General features: G+C 42.6%; 1 protein-coding gene across 2 annotated transcripts in view; it reads right to left on the reverse strand.

The window, feature by feature from the left end:
* Positions 1 to 5,335: 5,335 nt before the first annotated feature.
* Positions 5,336 to 17,550, reverse strand: part of ACSS3 (acyl-CoA synthetase short chain family member 3) — a 165,716-nt gene continuing 153,501 nt past the window's right edge. For both annotated transcript variants that reach the window (XM_040344201.1, XM_040344203.1), the window contains 6 exons: positions 16,233 to 16,296; positions 14,011 to 14,092; positions 11,654 to 11,776; positions 9,250 to 9,349; positions 7,935 to 8,110; positions 5,336 to 5,628 (listed from right to left, as the gene is read on the reverse strand). In XM_040344201.1, the coding sequence (XP_040200135.1) occupies positions 5,560 to 5,628; positions 7,935 to 8,110; positions 9,250 to 9,349; positions 11,654 to 11,776; positions 14,011 to 14,092; positions 16,233 to 16,296 (614 nt within the window). In that variant the 3' untranslated portion in view covers positions 5,336 to 5,559. The remainder of the gene's footprint in view (positions 5,629 to 7,934; positions 8,111 to 9,249; positions 9,350 to 11,653; positions 11,777 to 14,010; positions 14,093 to 16,232; positions 16,297 to 17,550) is intronic.

Consider the following 17,550-nt stretch of genomic DNA (forward strand, 5'->3'; position numbering starts at 1 on the left):
AGACGTAAAAGGGCGCTGGCTGCTGAAGAGACACGAGCCGGTTCTTCAAAGATATTCCGAAAAAGTTTCAAGAAAACAGGCAGGCTAGAAACCACTGGATCATTCAATTCCCACAGAGGGGCAGCCCAGGCTAAGGCCTCCCCGGAGAGGAGAGAAATGATATAGGCTATCTTGGCCCGATCAGACAAGAAGTACTGGGGCAGGAGCTCAAAATGAATAGTGCATTGGCTAAGGAATCCCCTGCAGGCTTTGGAGTCTCCAGAAAAACGGATTGGAGGTGATAACTTCAGTGAATGCGACTCTGCGACTGGTGCAACAGGTGCAGCTGCTGGTTGTACTTGGGGTTGCGGATTCGGGGTTCCCAGCGAGGTCTGAAGCTGATCAAAGCGGGAAGCCAGATCCTGAAGGAAACGCATCACCTGATCCTGATTAGCTTCATGCGTCTCGAGTCTGCGAACAATGCACTGTAATGGATCATCTGCGGGGAGCGGCATGTCGGCCGGATTCATGGCTGTTCAAACTGTCAGGTCACCCGTAGCCAGGTGACAAGTGCACCCCGTAGGGGTCAGGGATGCACCACAGGGTGGTGAATCCTATGGCCGACTGCTGCTAGCGGAGACGAAGCGTGAACCTAAGATCACCCAGGGCGCGGAGACTAAGACCCAGTATTGTATTCACCAGAGCCTTTGATGGTAAGGATGGTCTTGGCCGCTACTGGGTCCAGGTCGCATCCCCGAGATTCCTCAAGTCACACTCCGCAGGGAGAAGGGGGAAGCAGCCAGCAGACCAAACAGTGGTGATGGACAGGCCGAGGTCAGGGCAACAGGCAGACAAGGATAACCGTGGAACATGCAAATAGTCAGGGGCACAGGCAGACAAGGAAGTCGGGGACAAGCCAAAACGGTACACGGAAGATGATCGTAGCACTCTGCAAACAGGAACTAGCGATTCACTGCAGACAGGAACTAAGCATGGAACACTGTTGAACAGCACTGCAGACCTGTAGAGCAACGGTTAATATAGGCTTCCTGGGATGGACTAGGGTGGAGCCATACAGGAAGAGGAAGTGATAAAAAGGGGAACCAGAGCAGGATCTGCCTCTAATGAACACATGGAGATCAGGTAGGCAGACAGGCTTGATGCATATTCATGACAGATATGCAATTAGCGGACCTCCAGCTGTTCCAAAACTACAAGTCCCATCATGCCTCTGCCTCTGGGTGTCATGCTTGTTGCTGTCAGAGTCTTGCTATGCCTCATGGGACTTGTAGTTCTGCAACAGCTGGAGGTCCGCTAATTGCTTATCCCTGTTCTAAAGGGTAAAGGTTTTTTTACCTTCTTGCATTCTATGCATGAAAGTAAAAAACCTTCAGTGTGCAGCTCCTCCCTCAACTCCCCCTTATACTCACCTGAGCCTGATCACGATCCAGTGATGTGCATGAGAGCAGAAGTGCTCCCGGGTCTCCCCCCCTCATTGAGACACGGCAGTGGGAGCCATTGGCTCCCATCTCTGTCAATTTTTTTAATTGATTAACTTTCCAAAAAATTGTGACTAAAAAAAAATTACGACTTTAAAAAACTCATCATGCCTCTTACTAAATGCCTTGGACTGTCTACTTTCCATAAAGGGGTCAGTTGGGGGGTATTTGTACTGTCCTGGCATTTTCGGGCCTCAGGTTGTAAATCTTTCAGATATACTGCACATACCATAGTATGTGGACTGTAAAGCTTTCCTTGTAAGTAATATACAACGCATTTGCGTTATTTTTACCAAAGAAATGTAGCAGTATACATTTTGGATTACATTTTTGAAGAAAGAGGATATATTTGCAAAATTTTATAACAGAAACAGAGAAAAATTATTTTTTTTAATTTAAATTATTAGCCTTTTATGTTTATTAGACAAAAAAAAATAAAACAGTGGTGATTAAACACCACCAAAAGAAAGCTCTATTTGTGTGGAAAAAATCGTAAAAGTTGTATTTGCGTACAGTGTTCCATAACCACGTAATTGTTATTGAAAGCTGAAAATTGGCCTGTGAAAGTGTCCAGTATTAAAGTAGCTAGAGGCATCTATTTGTCAACAAGGTTGTCAGAGAAGGAGATGCAGGATAGGGAGAAGTAACAGAATTTTGCAAATTTGGGCTAATCAGTAGAAGATCAGTTACAATAATTTACAGATCGAGACAGGGGTGTTAGAACCAGCAAATTGTTTGCTTTCTTCTTGCCTTCTTTCCATAGTGCATCCTGGTACCATCTCTTCCCCAGGAAAGCAATGCACATGCACTTGGCCATCCACATGATGTAAAATAAACAAAGAGGTCCATAAAGAGTTTGGGATGTAGGAACTTGACTGGCCTGACCTCAACCCGAGAGAAAACCTTTGGAATGAATTAGATGGAAGACTGCGAGCCAGGCCCTTTTCATCCAACATCGGTGCCTAACCTCACAAATGCGCTTCTGGAAGAATGGTCAAACATTTCCATAGACACACTCCTAAACCTTGTGGCCAGCCTTCCCAAAAGAGTTGAAGCTGTTATAGCTGCAAAGGGTGGGCCAACTCAATATTGAACCCTATGGATTAAGACTGGGATGCCATTAAAGTTCATGTGCATGTGTAAAGGCAGGCGTGACGCGTCCAAATACTTTTGGTAATACAGGGCTGCATTCACGTAGATCGTCGCATTTTTACGGCGGCGTAGTGTATCGTATTTATGCTACGCCGCCTTAAGTCAGAGAGGCAAGTGCTGTATTCACAAAGCACTTGCCTCCTAACTTATGGCGGCGTAGCGTAAATGGGGCCGGCGTAAGCATGCCCAATTCAAATGAGGATGAGGGGGGTGTGTTTTATGTAAATGATTGGTGACCCGACGTGATTGACGTGCACATATCCCAGTGTGCATTGCTCCAAAGTAGGCCGCAAGGACGTATTGGTTTCGACGTGAACGTAAGTTACGTCCAGCAACATTCCCGGACGACTTACGCAAACAACGTACAATTTTCAAATTTCGACGCAGGAACATTGGCCATACTTAACATTGGCTAGGCCACCTAGGGGGCAGCTTTATCTTTACGCCGGCGTACCTCTTACGGAAACGGGGTATCTTTACTGCGACGGGCAAGCGTACGTTCGTGAATCTGCGTATTTAGTCATTTACATATTCTACGCCGAAATCAACGGAAGCGCCACCTAGCGGCCAGCGGAAAAATTGCACCCTAAGATACGACGGCGCAGGCCGTCGTATCTTAGCTAGGTTTAAGTGTATCTCAGTTTGAGCATACACTTAAACTTACGACGGCTTAGATTGCCGGTTTCAGTTGCGGCTGTTCAACTCATACGATATGTACTGTGGGGGGGGGTGGGGGGGGAGACCCAGAGGATTGCTTCCCTAGTTACTGAGTATTAGGCGGGAGCATCAGTGATGTCTAAGGCTATATTCATTAGTTTCTTTGAACCCATAAATGTTTACATTTCCAATCAATGTCATCTTAGCTTTCCACATTGTGCAATGATATTTGTGTATTATCGGTTTCCTGATACCTGGAGTGTAGTGTATTCACCTGCTGTTCACCATGGACATGTACATGTTACAGTGACACTAGCAATGAATCACTGTCCCTGGGTAACCCCACTCCAATAAATCACACCATTATGGGACTTGGTGTATGGTATTAAATGTGTAGCACATTGTTCTGTTATTCTGCTGCTTAACGTCAAATTCCAGTCAAAATTTTTATTTTCCTATTAATAGTATGTTAAATATCTTAAACTTTGATATTATTCATTTTTGGCTAGACAATCAACTTCTTCCTGATCTTCACCAACAACGGTTTCTCTCTTCATCTTAATTTGCCAGCTGTCTTTTAGTTCCTGAAACCATTGTGGGTCTTTCTTGGACAGTCATGCCTACTTGCACCTGCCCCTGTCCTATGAACAGTAGAGATAGCCTGCCGGGGTCAGGGACAGAAGACAAATGCATCTGGTTGCCATTAAAATGATGCCGCCGAGCAGCAAGCGTGCAGCGTCATTCCCTGTAATTACAGCTTTTCACAGTGTCTAATTTGCAGGAAGTGATGTGCCAACGGGTACCATATCACTTCTGGAAATTACGTATTAGCTCCCGAAGGGACATTTATGACTTTTGAAGGATGCCAATCTAGTAATATTAGTGAGTACATGAGAGTGATGCTTTTTAATGTGGTTGCCTTTCCTTCCACTTTAAATCCCATCTCCAGGATATAGGATATTACCAGCCCCTTCCCCAACTAACAACTGGTATGAAAAAATAAATATCCAAATGCCCATTTTACACACCTGAAGATATGGTCTTGTGACACCGCTAGCCCAATCTTCCTTTATCTGTTTACTTCCCGGGTTCCTTCTTCAGGTGTCCATGGTACCTACATGAAGTGGGCACTTTCTATTGGTGGAAGCAACACTTCCAGCAGGCGAGTCCTCTCTCTTATGCCGCGTAAACATGATCGGTCAAACCGATGAGAACGGTCTGATGGACCGTTTTCATCGGTTAACCGATGAAGCTGACTGATGGTCAGTCGTGCCTACACACCATCGGTTAAAAAAACCATCGTGTCAGAACGCGGTGACGTAAAACACAACACGAAGTTCAATGCTTCCAAGCATGCGTTGACTTGATTATGAGCATGTATGGATTTTTAACCGATGGACGTGCCTACAAACGATCGTTTTTTTTTCTATCGGTTAGGTATACATCGATTAAATTTAAAACAAGATTGCTTTTTTTTTAACCTATGGATAAATAACCGATGGGGCCCACACACAATCGGTTTGGTCTGATGAAAATGGTCCATCAGACCGTTCTCATCGGTTTGACCGATCGTGTGTACGCGGCATTAGGCTCCAGAGGTAGAAGAACTTGGTGATGGGACTTGTGCCCAAGGAGATAACAAGTGGCAAATGCCTGGTCCTCAGAGCAGGAAATTGGTTTGACCCTTAGGGTAAACTGTAACTTTGATCCATTACACTGTGGGTTGGCTTAGGAAGAGACGGAATCAAGATTTTTTATATTTGCCTGGGTTTTATGTTTATTGCATAAATGAAAGGTATGTTGTATTCCATACTCCGATTTTTCTCATAATGTACTAGAGTATAATGATCCAGCAATAGCAATCCATTCATTAATCATGGATGTGTGTGACGTGGTCAGTTTACTATGGATAGAGACTTCTACAAGCTTTTTTTCTTTTATACTATCCTAGAAGCCTGGTTTGTAAAAGTTCGGACACATGCAAATTTGGAATCTGATTCTCTAAAATGTCTGGTAAGGCTTTAACCAACGACAGCAGCACCTACATGTTTACATATAAAACAGAGTTTTATTTGAAAATATATCATCAAAAATGAGAGTCAACATAAGAGGTAGCTGTTAATGGATTTTTGGAACATGACCACATAAAAATATTCTACCAGTTACAGCTAACCGATTTGTATTTTCTTTAGCTCTCGTGGTAGACCATGCTAAAAAGAAAGGAAAAGGTTTTTCCTCTTTATCCAAAACACTAAAACGTATTCACCTCTATTCATAATTTTGCTTTTACAACATCTTCTAAAACTTTAAAAACATCTGGATCCTCAATAGTTGAACCAATCTAGAAGAGAAATACAAATCAAAGAAGCAAAATCAAATGTAAAGTCAATAGTCTAATTCAGTTATCAACAAATAATACAAACAACATAGAGCTCAGGTTGCATATCTATTTCAGTAACTTAGACTTTTGAATTGTGTACAAAAAACCTCAATCAATAGTCTTACCTTCAATTTTCTGTTACAGAAGCTGTGCAGAATATGACACAGATTAGACATGTGCAATTCGTTCATTTCCGAATTTGTTTTCGGCATATTCGTTCGTTCGAAAGCATCCAAATGAATGAAAGACTCTTGATGAATGCATACGAAAACAAATTTTCAGAAAGAACGAAAATCCTAAAATTTGAATTTCCGAAAAAAAGAAAATCCGAAAAGATTCAACCTATGAGTTTAATCAATTACATTTGGATAATTTCGTTTTTCTTATACTATTTTCTATTGTAATTTAATAATTATTATTATAGTTTTTATTATTAATATTATTATTTATTATTAATAAAAAAAACTATAATAAACTATAAACCATTAAACTATAGGTATTGGAATTTCCGTTCAAATTTGCCTAACTGTTAGTGAATGTAACGAATACGAATGCATCCGAATTTACAAATTATCCGAAGTAATAAATACCGCATTTAAACAAATACAAGGGAATGAATACGAACGTATTCTGCAGTTATGAATGATACGAAGTAACGAATGCCAATCATAATGAATAATCGGATAAATAAAAAAACAAATGAAACAAAACTAAAACACTCTAACACAGATAAGTCAGCACAGCCTTTTATCCCCATGGATAACTAGAGGTACACAACCAGTTAACCGAAAGAACCATTACCAAAAGTGTAAGGCCCCTTTCACGCAGGCGGACCGTTGATTCAATGCATCCATTGACGGATGAAAAACAAACATCAATGCATCAGTATGGAAAAACAGATGTAGACGGATGATCATCTGTCAACATACAGTTTTTTGGAATGGATCTATTGTTCTATTAAGAAAACGGAACAGATGAAAAACGGATGTAAATGGTCCATTTTTGCATTGGTTGTAAGAATCCAGCACCCACTGGCATCCTAACATTCAGTGACTCATCTCTGCTGTCAGTGGGGATTCCCACTGACAGCAGAGACTGAATGAAGCAGGTGGCATTGCATAAAACAGACAAGGGAGGGGGGTAGGCAGTGTGTGCAGAGAGGAGAAGTGCTTACAGGGAGGGGGCAGTTTGAACAATGCCTTGAAAAAGTATTCATACCCCTTGAAATGTTCCAAATTTTGTCATGTTACAACTAAAAAAGGCCCCTTTCACACGGGAGGTCTGATCGGGTACACCTGTCAGTTTTTCAGGCAGACCTAATCAGACCCTCCAGTCTCTATGGAGTGGCGTGTGTCAACGGACATGTGTCCATTGACACCGCTGACATCCGATCCAATCTGCTCAAAAATCTGTTCCCCATACGTCTCGGCAGATTGGATGGCAGTCAGGTGTAAACGGACATGTGATCCATTTACATCTGATCGCCTATAGAGGTGAGTGGGCATTGTCTGTGTCCGCTCTACATAAGAAGAGTGTACACGGACCAGCCATCTGCCTGCTCAGGGGGGGAAGCGGACAGATTCCCCACTGAGCAGGTAGACTCCAACAGAACTTGTCCATAAACAATAAAGACTGGTGCTACTACCCCAGATTAATAAAAGCTGTCGGGTGCAGGATGTGCAGTTGCTCAGCTGCCAAAGTGATGAATAGATAAGGGACTCCAACAGAACTTGCCCTGTGTGGAAGGGGCCTAAGGACTCTAGCTAGTGGATGTAAAAACTGATGAAAAACTGATGAATAACTGATGATGAAAAACTGAATCCATTTTTTCTTTGAAAAAAATGACTGAACTGATGAAACATGCAAACCACCCGAGCAAAAGGGGCCTTAATTTTCCGCATTTGTAAACCACTTAGCATTTGATCGTATAAAGACTTTTAAGTGTCGGCCTGATTTACATGCAAAAAAAATTACCAATAGACTTCTATCTAGTAATTATTTTACTCAAAGCAGAAGTAAATTCATCCATAAAACAGTTTAATTTACGGCACGTGCCCGGAATGTAACACTCCCATTGGTTGTGCTCTCAACCAAACTGTCAAACCATCCAATGGCTGGTGTCATAACTGATCACATGTGCAGCATCATGGCAATTGTAGATTAAACAGAGGCAAAGATATCAGCTTCCTTGGCTGAAAACGATAGGAGGGTTTACTTCCACTTTAACAATTACATAATTTAATTGCACACATTTCTTAACCATTTACCTGATATGGCTTGCCATTTACAAGTGAAGCTAATGTGGCACGAGGGATCTTGCCAGAACGTGTTTTAGGGAGCTGTTTTACCACAATCACTTTCCTGAAAGCTGCTACTGGCCCAATATTTTCTCGGACTTGTAACACTATTTCATTTTCCAGTTCCTCTTCTGTAGTGTCCACACCTGCAAAAAATATGAAATGGCCATAGTATAGCTTATTTTGACCTAGAGAACAAAAGCACAAACTTCACAATTTGGTATAGAACAAGAAAAGTTGATTCCCAATTGGCTGAGTACTTTTTACAACATGTTCACAATTCTACTTGTATACCTATACACTACTTGTCATACAGACATGCCTATGATAGGTTTTCAGATTTAGTTGGCCCACAGATAAACACCTAGGGGTAGATTCACGTACATTTTGGCCTTCACTACGCCGCCGTAAGTTTGAGCCGCAGGTCCTGTATTCACAAAGAACTTGCGCTGAAACTTACGGCGGCGCAGTGTAACTGGGCCGGCGTAAGCCCGCCTAATTCAAAATAGGCTGGTTGGGGGCGTGTTCTATGTAAAATACTAGTGACCCCACGTATTTTACGCTTTAACGAACGGCGCATGCGCCGTCCGTGGACGTATCCCAGTGCGCATGCTCCAAATTACGTCGGCAAATCGTCATGCTTTCGACGTGAATGTAAATTACGGCCAGCCCCATTCACGGACGAATTACGCAAACGACGTAAAATTTGAAACATTTGATGCGGTTCCGACGTCCATACTTAACATTGGCTGCGCCATGTTTTTGGTGGTTTATCTTTACGCCGGAAAAAGCCTAACGTAAACGGCGTATCTGTACTGCGACGGCCGGGCGTACGTTCGTGAATAGGCGTATCTAGCAGATTTACATATTCTAGGCGTAAATCAGCGTACACGCCCCTAGCGGCCAGCGTAAATATGCATTTAAGATACGACGGCGTAGGAGACTTACGCCGGTCGTATCTTAGCAGTATTTCAGCGTATCTCAGTTTGAGAATACGCTTAAATATACGACGGCGGGGATTCGGACTTACGACGGCGTATCTACTGATACGCCCGTCGTAAGTCTTAGTGAATCTACCCCAGAGAATACACAGAAGATCTTTGGCCATTAATTGGGTGTGTTGGTTTGTTACAACGGCAATCTCATTATACAGAAACAAGCGAATGCTTCAAGTAGTTTATAAAAATCGTGCCCCACGTGCACTATTCAGTACATGTGTATTTTAAATGAAATTTTAGCATGACACACAATATACAAGGTACAGTCAGAATAAAGGAGTCCTTACCATTTTGCAGAACACAAAGTGCCAGTGGAACATGTCCTTTCAAGGAATCCTCCAAGCCCACCACAGCACAGTCTGCCACAGACTTGTGCATTAACACAGACTGCAATGTTAAAAGAAAAACGAAAATTAACTGGACATGTCCCTGAGTGTCGGTGCACACAGGGGCAACACGACTTCCAGCACAACTTTGCAAGGTGACTTGGAGACGACTTCATCGCGACTTACAACACGACTTCAAGTCGCCTCCAGGACAGGCGACTTTGCCAGTGGCCAATCAAACAATAATCAGCTCTGTGGGAGGGAGGGGTTTGCCTGAGAAAACTATTTTCTTTTCCTGTAAAGTTTCTTCAGTTAAGAGGGTAATTCAACTTTAGAGGCGACTTCCATTGAAATCTATGGGTACAAAGTCGCCTTGAAGTAGTACAGGAACCTTTTCTGAAGTCAGAGCGATGTCAGTAGTGTACATTAAGATGGCTCTCATTCACTTGAATTGAATTTCTCATGTCGCGAGACTTGGGACGACACAATTTGGATCCCAGGTCGCGGTAGTGTGAGCCGGCACTAAGATTCACACTTTATAAATATTACATGATAATAGTAAAAAATACCTTGTCATGAATATAAATTTGATGCTCATGGGTCCCATTATATGAGCTTCTGAAACCCAAATGAACATGAAACACCTCAACAAGCTGCCAGGTTCAGCTCCTTTAAGGGTTTGTATTGACCAGCTGGATAAGAAGAAAGAATGGAAGCGCACACCAAAGGCCACTCAGTTTCAAGTATGACAGAAAGGCTTCAGATTCAACCCCTCCCAAGCCACGACCCTTAAACCTGTTTCATCTGTCATGAGTAATGTTAATTGTAGAGGGGCTAAAACCTTTCTTCCTATCCAGCAGAGAGGGTCTATTTTTAATCAAAGAGATCCCCTCTGGTATACTTGCAGGAATTTAGATCATCGGCCATGCACAACAAAGAAACAAAACTTGCTTGCATGGGTACACTGCAGTTTCTTCTTGCATGCATTATCTTATAATCAACCTGCCACACACATTACAAATTGGACACCAGCTACTAACATTACATCACTATCATTACATCACTTTTTCAAAGGATAAAAATCACTATGCATAATACAGGAGGTGTAAAGCCGCTTGTGTAATAGAGGCATAATCATTGCATATTTGTGAGGTCAGGCACTGATGTTGGACAAGAAGGCCTGGCTCGCAGTCTCCGCTTTAATTCAACTCAAAGCTGTTCTGTTGAGTTGAGGTCAGGACTCTGTGCAGGCCAGTCAAGTTCTTCCACCCCAAACTCGCTCATCTATTTCTTTATGGACCTTGCTTGGTGCACTGGAGCGCAGTCATGTTGGAACAGGAAGGGGCTATCCCCAAACTGTTCCCACAAAGTTGGGAGCATGACATTGTCCAAACTGTCTTGGTATGCTGATGCCTTAAGAGTTTCCTTCACTGGAACTAAGGTGCCACGCCCCATCCCTGGAAAACAGCCCCACAAAGCAAGGTTAGGAGCATGACATTGTCCAAAATGTCTTGGTATGCTGACACCTTAAAAGTTCCCTTCACTGGAACTAAGGGGCTAAACCTGACCCCTGATAGACAACCCCACCTCATAATCCTCCTCCACCAAATGATTTGGAGGGTTGGCCCAATACATTTGGCAATATAGTGTGGATGAGCAAGTTTGGGTCCTGACCTCAACCTGATAGAACACCTTTGGGATGAATTAGAATGGAGACTGCGAGCCAGGCCTTCTGGTCCACATCAGTGCCTGACCTCAAAAATGCGCTTCTGGAAGAATGGTCAAACATTCCTATACCTTGTGGACAGCTTTCCCAGAAGAGTTTAAGCTGTTATAGCTGCAAAGGGTGGGCCAACTCAATTTTGAACCCTACGGACTAAGACTGGGATGCCATTAAAGTTCACCTGCGCGTAAAGGCAAGCGTCACAATACTTTTGGCAAGAGGTATGAGGTACTGCATGTAATGCAGAGATATAAATCACTATGTGCAACAAAGTTAAAGGGGGAATGTGTACAACACAGGTATGAAGTACTGCTATTTGGATGAGGCACTTTATGTTATACCCCACAGAATATGGAGTAACATGTCATCATGCATGACATGCATTATGTCTCACCAAACAATACCTGTAAATTCTAGCAATAAGTAAAAGAAGTGAGCAGCTTCAGTAGGCAGTAGTAAAAAAAAAAGTTAAGTACAAAAAGTACCAGCCTTGGCAACTAAGGTAATAGTTAATGGTCTTCGAGGCCAATGGGCAATATGGCACCAACATTCATAACAAAATAAAGAACTGCAGAATTTCTATCAAAAAGCCTGCAAAAAACAACATTTTAACATCTACAATTAATATTACTTTTAGGTTACCTCTTCTATTGCTCCTGCAGAAAGCCTATGACCTGCTACATTTATGACATCATCGACCCGGGACATGACATATACATAGCCATCTTCATCCATATATCCGGCATCCATTGTATCATAATACCCCTATCAAACAGATAATACAAGTAAAGACATTATCCAACCATTTTACATCCACCCTAGGCTACTTAAGTACGGATGTACGGTAAGAATAAATATCGCAGAAAACTAGTTCATGAGCTTTTCACCTACTTCTCTCAATTGACTATTCCATTCCCAGTGTAATCACAGGGCATCAGGGCAGCCATCAGAAATGTTTTGGCCCCTTACACAGCTTTATGCCTGCCCCCCCCCCCCCAGCCTGACCACCAACAGTCCTCAGGGCCTGCCCATGGGCCACCTGTACGCCCTCAGCCCCCCCTCGATCCTGTAAAATTTGTCAGCCACCCTCACACCTGTACACACTTAGCCCCCCTCTCAATCCTATATATATGTCATCCCCCCTCACACCTGTATGCACTCAGCCCCCCTCAATTCTGTATATATTTCAGCCCCCCTCCTCACACCTGTATGCACTCAGCTCCCCACCCTCAATCCTGTAAATATGTTAGCCCCCCTCACTCCTGTATATATGTCAGCCCCCCTCCTCACACCTGTATGCACTCAGCCCCGCTCAATCCTGTATATATGTCAGCCCCCTCCTCATACCTGTACGCACTCAGCCCCCCCACCCTCAAGCCTATATTAATGTCAGCCCCCCCTCACTCCTGTATATATGTCAGCCCCCCTCACTCCTGTATATATGTCAGCCCCCCCTTACTCCTGTATATATGTCAGCCCCCCTCACTCCTGTATATATGTCAGCCCCCCCTCACTCCTGTATATATGTCAGCCCCCCCTCACTCCTGTATATATGTCAGCCCCCCCTCACTTCTGTATATATGTCAGCCCCCCCTCACTCCTGTATATATGTCAGCCCCCCTCACTCCTGTATATATATATGTCAGCCCCCCTCAATCCTGTATATATGTCAGCCCCCCTCACATCTGTATATATTTCAGCCCCCCTCACATCTGTATATATTTCAGCCCCCCTCACATCTGTATATATTTCAGCCCCCCTCACATCTGTATATATTTCAGCCCCCCTCACATCTGTATATATTTCAGCCCCCCTCACTCCTGTATACTGTATATATTAGCCCTCCCATCACTCCTGTATATATGTCAACCACCTCCCACACATATACACCTCTGTAAAAACCCAAAGCTCTGGCCCATCCCTGTACACAAACAGCCCCCTCCCTTTCCTTCACAGCCCCTACTTGTAAATGAGGTCTTCCTACCTAGTCCCAGCTCTTGTTTCTACTGAGACACAGAAGATCGGCAGCTGATATCACTATGTAACATAACACAGTACAAGCAGCTCACACAAGGAGTGCACATGCACATAGTAGCCTGAAGTGACAGTAAAGAGCTTGATGTCTGAGCTCAATGATACAGAGCAGCAGAAGCTACAGAGATCGTTTCTTCTCTAGTGCACAATTCGGCTCCCCTCCACATGCTCCTGCCCTCTCCTGGCCTGGTTATGCCCCATCCAGATGCTCTGGCCCCTTACAATTGTATCAGCTGCCCCCCCCCCTCGATGGCTTCCCTACAGGGAAGGCCCTGTAAGGCAGCCATCGGGGGTGGGGGCAGCCAATGCAATTGTAAGGGGCCAGAGCATCTGGATGGGGCATAACCAGGCCAGGAGAAGGCAGGAGCATGTCTAGCAAATCCAGATCTTTTTCAATCTCTATAAAATCCTGTGTAGTTTGCTGTGTATTGCTTTTTCATGGCTTTAAAAAAAATATTTTAAATTGACTTTTTGCTGGAACCAAATACACCTTTTCCTCTAAACATTAATAGCCCTTCCCCTAACATGAACCACATGTAAACAACAGGTTTCAATGGGGTGTTTTTATTTAATTTTTTATAACTGTAAATGTAGCTGTTAGCCAAGAGTTCCGCTTCATGGCAGCATTTCTTATTTATTACTTGGATCCTTTACAATGATGACTCTCCTCTCACCTCTATGTGACAGAGCTGGGCACCTGAACAGCCAGTCTCCATAGCTCCCACATGGGAGGAATGGGATGGAGTCACATGCTCTGCCCTTTGAAGCTGAATCCATCAGTGAGGGAGGGAAGGAAAGGTTTGTGTTGCTGGTTGGGTCAACATTAAAGTGAATTTGTTTCTTTGTTCTGCATAACAAAATTTACAAGTTCACTTTAAGGGATGTTCTGCTGCCAAAAAGGAAAAGGTTAATCCATGGTAGAAATGTGACTATTACATCATGGCCTCCTGGCAAGTTACACTTACTGGAAACTTTGCGAAGTAGAGACTTTTAAACATTTCTTCATTTTTCCAAAGTGTGGAAAAAGCCCCAGGAGGCAGAGGTAATCTGGGAAATAAAAATTCAGAAATATGAGAAACATCAATTTGCAATCAGATTCCAGTATAAAAAGGATTCTTTCTAGACCTAGTACAGTGTGAACATTCAGCCTGTCAACAAAGATCAACAATACGCTGAAAAGCAGACCACGTGCAGAACTGAGGGTGGCATTAGGGCATCTGCTAAGTTTGCATTCTATTTTCCACAGCTGGCTGGCTGGAGTCACACGAAATAGGGATTAGGCAGGACTTAGCCAAGTTCATGCAGAGGATGTAGTTTCTAATCGTTTTCATCAGTAATTCCATTTCCTTCCTTAGAGTGCACTGGGATATACAAATCAATTTGGGTTTCTAGCGTAGTTGCCAACAATTGCAAATATGGCTTCACAATGTATGGCTTGCGGCGTTACATTTTTACCCCTATGCTTTTCTATGTTTTAGGGAAAACAGGGCTATGAATACAGGAGAAACTGAAGTAAATTAAACTCCTTTGTTGGTGTCAGTGGAAAAAAAAATCTTATGCCGCGTACACACAACGTTTTTCATGACGAGAAAAATGCATTTTTTTAAATTGGTCGTGTGTAGGCTCCAGAGCATTTTTCTCGACAAAAAAAATGCGTGTTAAAAATTTAGAACCGGTTTTATTTTTTTCTCGTCTTTTTTCACGTCATGAAAAACAGTCGTGTAGGCTTTAACTAGGGGGGAAAATACGCGCATGCTCAGAAGCAAGTTATGAGACGGGGAAATTAGCACAAGCAGCCCAAAGGGTGGCGCTATATGAATGGAATTTTCCCTTTATAGTGCCGTCGTACGTGTTGTATGTCACCGCGCTTTGCTCGAGCATTTTTTTTCACGATCGCGTGTATGCAAGGCAGGCTTGAGAGGAATCACGTCAAGAAAAACTTTGTTTTTTTCAATGACATGAATAACGGTCATGTGTATGCGGCATAATTGTTTGTTCATGGCTCCCTATAGTTGGCAATCATTGAGATAAAAAAAGTTCCATCATTGGTATTACTAGGATAACATAGTAGGATAAAATAAACTCAACATTGTTGGTGTCATTAAAGTAAGACAAGCCCCATATTGTGTCAGTGGGAGTAAAATAAGTACCATATTGTTGGTATCAGTGGGAGCAAAATTAAATCCCAATCTTTGGTGCGTGTAGGAGTAAAATTAACCTAACCATGGTGTCAATGGGGGTATAATAGGCCCCATATTGTTGGTGTCATAGAATAAAATGAAATAATATGTTCACCATTTTTTAGAAAAAAAATAAAAAATGCACATATTTTTGCAGAAAATGTTCATTTATTATTTTTCATTCAGGAGCCCGGAAAACATTGCACCCGTGATGAACGGTGCAATGTCAGGCTTCTACAGGCAAGCCCTGCAGCTTTCAGCCCATACCTACATATGAGCTGTCAGTTTGATAACTGTAGGGTTGGTGTTCCACGAACATGTGCAAAATGTGCATCGAGCTTGAAGTGCCATTAATTCCTAATAGCCCCCCAAATGAGGGTAGCAGTTGCAGGTTTTGTCAAAATTACTTTGGCACATTTGTCACATGCTGAATGGGGTGCCCTATGCCGTCATGTAGCAAACGTGGTAAAAAAAAAAAAAAAAAAAGGGAGAATCGCACAAGTGTGAATGGGGCCAAGACCTCAGAATTACTAGAGTGTAATATGTTTAGTGAGCAAGTGCATAGGCGTGTGCACAGGGTGTGCCAGGTGTGCCCAGGCACACCCTAATCACCCTGTGCAGCATAGATTCTCCCTACTACCCTAGCACCTCCCTCTACCCCCCGCACTGCTGCCGGCTTCCCTACTCTCCCGCTGGCTGTTGTTACTGGGATGTTTTAGGATGAATGGGGGAAGGGGCCGATAAATATGTTATTTATTGGCCCCTTCCCTTTCTGAATGAAGATATAGTGAGCGATCCGTAGGTAGTGTTTGAGCTTTGGGGTGCACACCCTAATGCAATAGGCTGCGCACACCTATGAGCAGGTGCAAGAAGGTGTGCTAAAGTAATCTTCTAAAACGTACTTCTATATTGGAAAGATTTTCTTGTGAAGCAACATTACCTGACCACTTGTTTTAGTTTAGGAATTTGAAAAGGTTTATTAACACAAAGACGACAAAAACACTTACTTTACAACAATATTTCCCAGTGTGTTAGGCTTGAGTTCTTGCATTTGGCTATTCAATATTTTAACTGTGAATGAAGAGAAGAAAAATATTTCTTAAATGGCCTTTTTCCCAGACTTATGATTTTAAGGTATAGGTCTTGCAAACAAAATGCAATAAACTATTTAGGAATCTCTGCATTTTCAATTGACATTCCAGACTAAAAAATGACTAATGATAAACGAACACTGACAATGCAATTTGTGCAAGCGATGTGGCAAATTTAGGCATTACTTGTGGTAATTCATAAATTTATGAGTAATTTATATATAAACTTATGTCGTTCCACCCCAGTGATTGCCTACCATGTGCCTGACACCATATTTTCCACTAATATCAATGAGGCTATCACATCATATTTATTCATGTTACAACCCAAAACTTAAATGTGTTTTATTTGGATTTTATGTAATAGACCAACACAAAGTAACATTTTGGTCTCATCTGACCAGAGCACCTTCTTCCACATGTTTGCTGTGTCTCCACATGGCTTCTTTCAAATTGCAAATGGGGTTTCTCATGCCGCGTACACACGGTCGTTTTTCGGCATGAAAAAAAACGAAATTTTTTAAAACGTCATTTAAAATGATCGTGTGTGGGCTTCACATCGTTTTTGGGCTTCTGAAATTCGAACATGCTGCATTTTTTCATGTCGTTTTTCAAAATGTCGTTTTTCGTGTTGTAAAAAATTATCGTGTGTGGGCAAAAACGACGTTTTAAACCTGCGCATGGCCAGAAGCAAGTTATGAGACGGGAGAGCTCGTTCAGGTAAAACTACCATTCATAATGGAGTAAGCACATTCATCACGCTGGAACAGACAAAAAAATCGCGAATCGTCTCTTACTGTACTAACATGGAATCAGCTAAAAGCAGCCCAAAGGCGAATAGAACTTCCCCTTTAGAGTGCCGTCGTACGTGTTGTACGTCACCGCGCTTTGTTCATAATTTTTTTTTTTTCAAACGATGGTGTATGGGCAACGTCGTTTTTAATGATGAAGTTGGAAAAACTTTGTTTTTTGGACATGCTGAAAAATGACTTTTTTCTTCATGCCGAAAAATGACTGTGTGTACGTGGCATTATGGCTTTCTTCTTGCCACCCTTAAAGGCCAGATTTGTGGAGTGCACAACTCATGCCGCATACACACGATCATTTTTCAGCACGTCTAAAAAACAAAGTTTTCCCAACTTCATCATTAAAACGATGTTGCCTACACACCATCGTTTTTTTTTTTAATTATCTAGCAAAGCGCGGTGATGTACAACACGTACAACGGCACTAT

The sequence above is a fragment of the Rana temporaria genome, chromosome 3 (assembly GCF_905171775.1).
Source record: "Rana temporaria chromosome 3, aRanTem1.1, whole genome shotgun sequence".
NCBI classification, from domain to species: domain Eukaryota; kingdom Metazoa; phylum Chordata; class Amphibia; order Anura; family Ranidae; genus Rana; species Rana temporaria.